Source organism: Buceros rhinoceros, unplaced genomic scaffold (genome assembly GCF_000710305.1).
Source record: "Buceros rhinoceros silvestris isolate BGI_N320 unplaced genomic scaffold, ASM71030v1 scaffold5319, whole genome shotgun sequence".
NCBI classification, from domain to species: Eukaryota; Metazoa; Chordata; class Aves; order Bucerotiformes; family Bucerotidae; genus Buceros; species Buceros rhinoceros.
Genome location: NW_010429621.1, coordinates 19,028 through 28,904, shown reverse-complemented (window position 1 = coordinate 28,904; position 9,877 = coordinate 19,028). Strand labels below are relative to the sequence as shown.

Below are 9,877 nucleotides of genomic sequence, written 5' to 3'. Positions count from 1 at the left end.
AGCAGGATCACATTCTTATTCCCTGCAATCTTTCCTGAAAACTGTAACTGAAAGTGCTGAAGAATTTCACTCTAGCTAGACAACCTCAGCATAAGAAGGACATGGACCTGCTGCAGTAGGTCCGCAGGAGGCCCATGAAAATGATCGGAGCACCTCTCCTATGAAGATTGAGGATGGTGAGGCTCTGGAACAGATTGCCCAGAGAAGCAGTGGATGTCCCCTCCCTGGAAGTGTTCAAGCCGAGGTTAGATGGGACTTTGAGCAACCTATCTAGGTGTCCCTGCCCATGGTAGTGGAGTTGGAACTAAATGATCTTTAAGGTCCCTTTCAACTCAAATCATTCTATGATTCCATGAAATTTCAGTGCTCTCTAAAGGCTGGAGTTAGTATGTCTGTCTTGTCCACCTTCTGCCAATGATTTTTGTACAGATTAGATCAATCACTACAGATTCTTTTTATTTGATGTCCAGATATTCAAAACCCTACATCAATTTTTGCAGGCACAAATCCTGGCAACCACTCCACATGCAATGTCTTATCTTTTCCACCTCCTCCATCCATAAGTGTGACCACACAGAGGTTTACTTTCATTTTTTCACTTATCACCAGCTCTCTGACAGACCATTTTCTAAAGAAAATCTTCCACAGGCCAAATTCAACTTTCTCAGTTTTTTTCAGGCCCTCTACCCTGCCAGTTAATACATTCTGCTTACTTTGCCAGTTCTTTATACTCATCTCCACAGGAACTCTCAGTCTGCCAGTACATGCTTCACTAAGTAATTACCTGTAATGCCCTAAATGCTCCTAAAAATGAGTTGTCTCTTTAAAAATAGCTGTTTGCTGAGAGGCTACAGTGCCATGCATGCACAGAGTTCTTGAGTTTTCCTGAGAAATACTACCTCTGGCAACCTTTTCTTCCTGGGATGATAGTCTTGTCACATAATTACCACTAATTTATCATCTACTTTTACATCACAGATGTGCAAGACCTCATGCTTTGGGTTAATAGAGACAGTATTAATGTAACGTACCCAGTCCTGTAACTTCTGAACACTGCTGTTCAACATAACAATGTGGGTTTTTTGACCTTTCTTTACAGTTCTGTGATGACATCACTTAGATTCTGTGTGATTAGTAATACGTTTATAGAATTAAGTAAGAGCAAACACCTGGGCAGTAGCCAGACAATATGAAATACATTGCAAACTGCAGTCTTCTTCAGCCACAGCAGTTGGTTTGCATCCAGTAACACACATGATTTGGCATCTCTACTTCCTTTCTCAACCTTCATGCATTTACACCCTGCAAACACAAACCCTAGCACGCTGCGTTTCGGTGACTGAAGTCCTTACTAACCCACTTGTTTTAGTTTAGATTGGCCTGGTCCTGCAGACTAAGTGTACTAAATGATAGCCTCCAATGTTTTAAGCTATTTCTGTAGTATAAAAGGGTCAGAGAAATGAAAAACTAAGCTGCATCCTCATATACTAACCAGGTCAGTGACTGACTGTCTTTTTTCCCCATACTAAAATGTAGCCACTAGGACTTCCTCCATAATACCATATTTCCCAATCACCAGTAATAAAAATATCTGGTAGCAATTTATAACAGTCACCAAAACTACTTCATAATAAAAAAGAAAAACAACAAAAAACCCCCTCCTTAACCTCCTTTATAGTGAGAAGATTAACATCATGTTGGGTTGCAGCAGATAACTAAGAGTTCTGCTCACAAAGAAGCAGCAAGAGAGAAAATATTGTAAGACTGAACAGTAAGAATTTACAAAGATTAGGAATAACCATTATGTAGCAAAAGTTTACCCTGAAAAACAGGTGTGGTCGGAAACAAGATTCACATTTTTTTTTTCTTCCAGAAACATAGACTGAGAGTCTCTTCAGACAGGTACACCTCATTTCCTATGGAAAGCAGAATACAGTGAAAGCAAGAGACAAAACATCTTACACTTGAGTCTTACCCCAAGAGAAAGTCAGGATTCAAGAGCTGAGCATTTACGTCAACTACAGAACAGGTTCCATACATCTATAAGCAGAGTTAACAAACATTTAATGTTACACGTAGTTGACAAAAGCACTCTTCTGATTTGGTTCTGGGTCATCTCTTTCTATACTCTTAGAGTTGAGTAGAAGGCCATTGAAATTATTTCCCTAGACAAAATACTGTGCCCTCTTGCTAAAATGTTAAAGGCATAGGAAATATGATTAAGTATTGTCTTTGCTATTTTTGCAAATTAAGAAAACATAAATAAACTGCAAAACTAATAACCACATTAACATTTGGCATTGGCTTTGGTGGCACAGCAAATTTGAGGAGAATCTAGAAAAAGGTGTCATTGGGGAGATAGGGCTTCTGTAGGTATGAATCTGAACTTGAAAAAATTCAAGGGTCATGATTCCTTGCTCTGTGATATTGTTGTGAGTTGGTTCCTCTATTTCCTCAAATTCAGGATCCTAGATTATGCCAACTCTCCCGCCAGCTAGTTTCTGTGGATTCAGCATTTATGGACCTAACAGCACAATAAAGACACCTTTGTCTTCCTTACCCCTCAGAATCCCAAAATACAAATGTCATGTTCTTACTACATATTTCAATGCAGTTCTTACAAGACAGTGTAACACATACAGTGCAAGTTTTTATTGGTAACCACACAGCTGTTCAGAATAAAGGCTTCACATTTGAAGCCCACAGTTTGCTGAGAATGTGATCTGATCGTACGACCCTTCTTTACTGCTTCATTTGCACAGTGATAACCATGTAATGGAATACAACTTCTCAGATATTTTATCACATAGAGCCTTTGGAAAATATAAACAGTGTATCTCTAATCTTTGACAACAGACCAATATCAGCAACAGACATTTAGATTTTACTTAAAGCTATGTTACTCGATTTTTTTCAAATTGCTTTGAAGACAATGCACATTTAGTAATCACGTAACATAAGCAGCCGAGTAGGAACCAAAAATTCAGGCTGACTTCAGGTTTAGTATTTGTGGAATTTAGTTTAAGATGGTTTGCTTATTTTAATTATCATGCCTTTTGATTACTTAGTGAAAAAATAATGCCCTGGATTGAACCTGTAATATATTTATCAACCATTGGCAGAATAATCCAATCCTAAGATGTTCTGTTTGAACTGTTTCTGCATATATCTACCCAACAAATTAGCTATTTCTGCTGGTGGTGCCATTGTTCAAGAAAATCGAAACAAAATTTGCGAGGCCACGCAGAGGTACCTGTCCTATTGAATTTCACTACCTGTTTGGATAGTGCTGCATTCAGATCAATTACTTTTAATGCCAATTGTTTCAAAGGAACACCCAGCTTTAATTACGGGTTTGATCAGTTAGATCAGTTTGATCAGTTAGGCACTGCATAAACCTAGAACAAAGAGAGCATCATTACTCACTTCCCTCATATGCTTTTTCTAAGCTAATCATCAGTTGCTAATCTCATGCGGACAATGAAATAATTGACTTATTTTCATTTTTATTCCTGTAAAACTCACTTCAGCTGTGGATGGACTAGGGTACTTTTTTTTAATCTAAATGAGTAAGGTAAATGCATTTTAGTAGGGACCTTCTTTGTTGCAGTGTCTAATAATTTCTATTGTGTAAATATAGGCCTCGGTTCTGCAAATACGTGCATGAAAGATCTGTATAGTCCCACTGAACTCTGTCTGCGGCATCAAAATTTTAACACCATCCACACAACACCGTAAACTTTTATGACTGTCAATTCTAGAATCCTAAATCTAAGAAATAATATTCTGTCCTTGAGGCTTCATAATTTCTATTACCAAATCTGCCTACACCTCTGCTACTTGCTGTGGACTCACCACCCATCCCCCCAGCCCCAGCCCCCGTTGATGGCACTAAACAATTTGGTGCCTTATCCATATCAGGATCATAAGTCTGTACTTTGTTGATGAGACTGAACTTTAAGGTAATTTCAAAATCTGCCATGATGTCGTCTTCTTGTGCTGCTGGGAGCTCAACCCTTCAGTAAGGGACACTAATTATGTTAATCAGCAGAGCTCCAAAAAGTAGGGTGCTGGAGGACTGATTTTTAGGCTCCTTGCACATATAACACGATACACCTAAACTATAATTGTATATATACTACAGTGTGGTATCCACTGTTTTAAAGGGCCATTTCTATAGAAATGCCTTTTTCCCCTCATGCACAGCGCATGAACATTCTGAGCGTGAAGCACTCAGCAGGTCTCCTTCATAAAATTAATTAAAAAACAAAAATATATTCCGTTTTTCAAGATATTAAGGAAGCTCAGCTCAATTACTATTACTGCTCCTTCTTAAAAATTTCTGACACAGAATAATGTGATTTAGACCTTTTGTGCATAGACTGTCCTGGGATGGGCCTAGGAGATGAACTGCAGTTTGTTCTTGCAAATTCCACAATCACAGAACTATTACAAGATTTCAGATTTCTCTAACTCAGTAGGCACATTTGATTGGGCTCTGTATTTCATATTTAATAAAAGGACATAAATTTAATAGAGAATTAACTTAAATTGATTTAAATTATCATATCCAGTGGAAATATGATATATATTTTACTATTTTAAATTTCTTTGATAAAAACTCACATCTCCATTAAGCTCCTCTGTATCTTAAGACACATTTATTTTATAACTATTACCTTGACTTCCAAAACTGAAGTTACAGTATTGAATCCTAAAACTATATTCAAGTATTTAAAATTTAGACATGATAAAAATTAATTACTACATTGGCGTTTTGCATACACTGCTATTACTTTGAATAGGTTGCACTATAGAAGAATTAGTGGACAGGGTGGATAATCAAAATTAGAAGAATGCATTAGAGATGAATGAATCTGATTTAGCAAAATACATTTTGACATAGCAGTTGTCTCTTGTCAGTTCAATGAGTTTTACTCAGGGGATATCACTTCTGGCCATGATCTACATGCTTCACATGATAATCTGCTTTATACACAACCGCTTTTTGTCTGAATTCATGCAAAGTTTGATAAGAGTTATAATTCTGATTTTTCATAGGTTATGGCATTTAATATTGAATTTTAAGAATGTGTTTATGAAATGTCATGCATTCAATAAGACAGAAAAATAAATGTTTCCTTCCTTAGAAGACACATGCTTATAATGACTTGATCAATATCTGATCTTAATTAAACACTTATTTAAAATGATATGGTCTCATTTCTAGCATATTCATTCAGCCCCAACAAAATACCAAAGTAAACCAACAGTCAGGCTGAGTGCCTGTGAACACCTTGTATAAAGGTATTCCCCAAAAGAAACATCAAGAATCTAGAAGCAAGGAGAGGTGTTGAAAAGAGTTTTAGATTTATAAACACCAGTTCTTAGCTTATAGGTGCATTCAACATAGATCAGAAAGGATGAAGTGTGTATCATGTTTGAGGTCAGATATCAGGGCATTAGGACTGAAGAGTTTATAGATGTATTCAAAGAGTAATGAAGGCACTGAATATAACAGGGGAAAGATTCATGGCCACATGCCAAAGAATTTATTACCTTCCCTCGAAATTTCAGTATTTGCTGGCAGTCACTCTTAGAAAGTTCTGAACACTACACTTTGAACAGTAATTTGTTGCTGAAAGGTTAGAAGATAATTCAAGTTATCAGCAGGTTATCCTCAACAGCTGATTGGCAGTGGACTAAAGCACAAAGAAAATATTGCAAAGAAGCAAAATAGAAGAATGAAAGCTAATTCCATAATTTAGATGGAAAAATTACTCTCTTTTACTTCCGGTACAAGCTATTACATGTGGGTCAAGTGTACCCTTGTCATTCAAAATATTACAACAATAGAAGGTATTAGTTTTCGATCTTAGAAATATTAGAACAATAGAAGTTTTCATTTTTTATCCTAATATCTCCCTTGGTTTGAATCAATTAGATTCTGAGAAAGTCTTAATGAAACCTGAATGAGAATAGAAGAATAGAAAGTCTTTTTTTGTTTATTTTTTTTTGTTCCGGTGGTTGTAACCAGATAAAATATATTCAGAAAAAAATGAGAATAAACTGTAGGAATATACCGGAAAGTTAATAGATCACATATTCAGAGGGAATAGAGCTATTTTCCCCAATGACATCCCATGCAATATGCATCTGAGAAAGAGAAATAGAAGAAAAAAGTACTTGCCCTTTACAAAGCCTGGCCTTTGATTAGTACTTCTACTATGGCTCTTGTTGTTTTATTCAATCTTATACATGCATGCATGAGGTACAGATAAGTACCTCATGGTACCTCACGGATGTTTAGCTCGTTTTGATGCTTTTGTTAATTCCATTAGTAGACTACCTGACTAATTAAGATTTCACAAAGTATGCATAAGACTTGCCTTCTTTCCTAGCGCATTATGATACAGAACAGCAAGTAACTTTGTGATTAACGGGTACAAACATGTATGACATTTACTTAAGTCATCACCGTTTGGTAAGTCCCTGCTCTTCAAAGTTTGCAACTGCCTTAGATCTTATTTCTTTTTTGTTTGGTTTTTTTTTTCAGTTGGATACACAATGAATGATCTCATTTTTGAATGGCAAGAAAAAGGAGCAGTTCAAGTAGCAGAGGGTCTCACTCTGCCACAATTTCTGCTAAAAGAAGAAAAGGATTTATGTTACTGCACCAAGCATTACAATACAGGTAGGAAAATATAGTAATGATTAAAACTGGAAAGATATTTCACATTTATTGTTATTTTGGAGAGGGCTGGGGTTTTTTTCATGTTCTCATTGAACTCACAAGACAAAACGTACAGGCGCACTGTGCAGGATAATGCAGTACTAAATAACTGACACAACAAAAGAAAACTACTTGATCAAACTTCTATTTCAGAAAACATAAGAAACTATGTAGTTAGAATAATTCGGAAGCAACTCAATCAAGAGTTTTATTTTTACAGTGGGTTCCATGACTACATCTACCCTGTGGGATCTGAAGCACTGCTAAAATCCAAAGGTGCATATGTTCTGCAACAAGCATGGCCTGGCTCAGTCAGAAAAAAAGAGACATGGGGTTGTCAAGCCAGCTATGCCCTAGTTCAGACAGCAAGAGGGCAATGCAAACAAGCTGAAAGCATCCTTAATGTACAATGGCCAGGTGTCCAAACTGGATATTGCCTTTCTGCGGTGAAGCCTTCATAGAACTGTGATGTTTAGGTCACCATCTCTGGGGTTTTTTGAAAAAGGGGGGGGTTAACATTGCTAGTAGATTTATTTTATTTTCAATTGTAAAAAAATATATCAATAACTGGACAATCATGAACTTAATAATCCTGAAAAAAATCCTCATAATAATCCTCGAAAAAGCATGTAGAAAAGGCTAAGAATTCATAGCTTCCATCTACTCATGGGAAAAAAATACCTAGAACTCTTTCACCCTAATCCATATCTCCTTGAATTTCAGCTCTCCAATACAATTCTTAATAGATTAAATACATCTTGAAATTTGAGTTTAGAATTAGTTTATTTGGATTCTGCTGAAATGGCAGGAAGGATAAAATTCAATATGTGACATTCACAAGGGATGTCCTGTTGCAATCAAAATTAAGAGAGACTGCTTTTCAATACTGAGTTTTATCACAGCTTCCATGGTGGCCTAGAGGGAGGGAAAGGTTCTCTAGTAATTTTCATTTAGAATGGGAAGATCTTGATAGAGACATTTTGAAGTGTTCCCTAAAATAAACTTGAAACATGTAACATGCACTTTTACTGTACAAATACTAGTATTTAGCTAATCCTTAAAACCCTTGCAGAAATGGAGAGGCATATCGTATAACAGGGTAATTTTTTCACTCAAACATTCCTTTGCTAATGTCAACAATGAGATTAAAATTATTCCTTTTTTCTTTTTATAATAATCCCTATGACAAATAAGAAAATTTTATTATTTTAATTATTTTTCTCTGTATCCTTGGAGATATACAGGCAACCTTTTCTTCCTTTGTAGGACTCTTCTGCTTTCATGTCGTTTTAACATTTGCCTGTAACTGTACTTCTATAACCTGTACAGTGATATTAACAAATGAGAATTTGTCTTAGTATTCTCCTCATTTTTCCAAAGTTCATTTGGACAATGAAATGCATCAAAAATCTCTAACTCAGGCATTAAAACATTACATTAAAACATTAGCACATTACTGTGGTACTTAATCTGATATTATATATCTGATACTACATTATATACCTGATGAACAGAAATGTTCCAAAATGTCAGTTTCCAAATTTCTCTCCAAACATCTCATCCAAAGCTGAATTATACTCTTACTTGTTTGTCTGAGAACTTTCCTTACAATCATCGTAGTTTAAACCTTTTAATTTTGACTGAAACTTCATTTTTTCAATAATTTCAATTTCAATACCTTTTTCTTCATAACCTATGTTTCAAACCTATTTAAGTTGGTATTGATTTTCTTCCAAGCAGAAATAGCAAAACATGCTAGGCAAGGCATAACACATTAGGTTTCATGGGTCAACTTACATCTACTGTGTTTTTCACTGTGACCCTAAACTGAGCTGAGCGGTGAGAGCCACAGATGTTAGTAACTGCATTTGAGATCTCATGACTCAAAATGTGCCTTCAAGACAAGGCCTTACTTATGCCTGTGAACTGCTGCAAGTTTAGGTGGGAGAAGGGGTTTACTGTTGTAACTAGAGGACAGCATGGGAAATCATCAATCTGTTATATTTCTGTCTTGCTTTGGTCAAACTGCGTTTCTTGAGTCCACCTATTGTTTTGTCTTAGAAGAGTCTTCAACTTGCTTTTAGAAGAAAGGACTGTCTTGTCTTTTCTCACTATAGAGAAAAGTGTGTCAGCTGGCTTTTGCAATATGTTATCTTTTCAAGTAAAATGAGGAATCATGATTTTTACGAGCCTAAAAAAGGTAAACACTGCAGAGGTGCAGAACAGTACCTAGAAATAAATCCTCTGTCTAACACAATTTTCAGGCTCAGGTTGTACTTGAATGCTTAGGATCTTTATGGAGAGTAGAGGAATTCAGTTGCTTAAGAAAGGGATTTCCAGAAAATGAACAAATGGGAGACGCTCTGTATCGTATTAAGGGATCTAAACCTAAGTCAGTGATTTAGGCTGAGCATGTGTTAACCACTGAGGAAGTCTCACTCTCCCTTTCTCCTTTCCTGTTGTCTGTCAGTGCTTAATCTCATGTTAAACATGTGGCTCTAGCTTTTCTGCAAGGAAGAATATGCAGTGCTAGAAGAGAGGACCATCATCACAGTTCAATTGCCCCAGGGCTCTCTTAGCAAATCTCCAGAGCTAGCAATATTCTAGTCTTTGGAGTGGCTATTCGTTACACTTCAGTCACTGGTAAAAACAGAATCATGTAATCTACACCCATATTGACAGATGTGTTGGAATGAGAATATAAAATATTTGCTTCCTAGTTCCGGGATTCATACTCGGCAGGGCTCCATAAAGATTAATTCAGATTTGCTTAACTTTCTAAGCTTTGAATCATTACCTATTCAGCAAGTTTAAAATTCTTATTTTAAGTAAATGGTTTAAAATAATTTCATTAAGCTATATAGTCTTTAGACCACAGTCCTCACTACATCTATAAAATATGTCATAGTAGATCAGATATTAGCATTATCAATGGCTTTTCTTATAAGGAAGGCCAGGCTATGACTTACTAATACTTACAGTAGTATCAAGTACCAGAACATTCAGTGGGTATCACGGGTACCTTTCCATTCTACGTGGATTAACAGTTGAATCTCTGCACACTTATTTCCTTTTTTTGTTGTTTATACTTATTAATTTGATCTTTTCTTTTGTTAATTCTTAATTTCATAGTTATTTAATAAT

General features: G+C 36.0%; 1 protein-coding gene across 1 annotated transcript in view; it reads left to right on the top strand.

Annotated features, from left to right (window-relative positions):
• LOC104499212 (glycine receptor subunit alpha-3) overlaps window positions 1–9,877 on the top strand; it is a 36,688-nt gene that overhangs the window by 10,110 nt on the left and 16,701 nt on the right. The window contains exon 4 of the mRNA XM_010142686.1: window positions 6,557–6,694. Within this exon, the coding sequence (XP_010140988.1) occupies window positions 6,557–6,694 (138 nt within the window). The remainder of the gene's footprint in view (window positions 1–6,556; window positions 6,695–9,877) is intronic.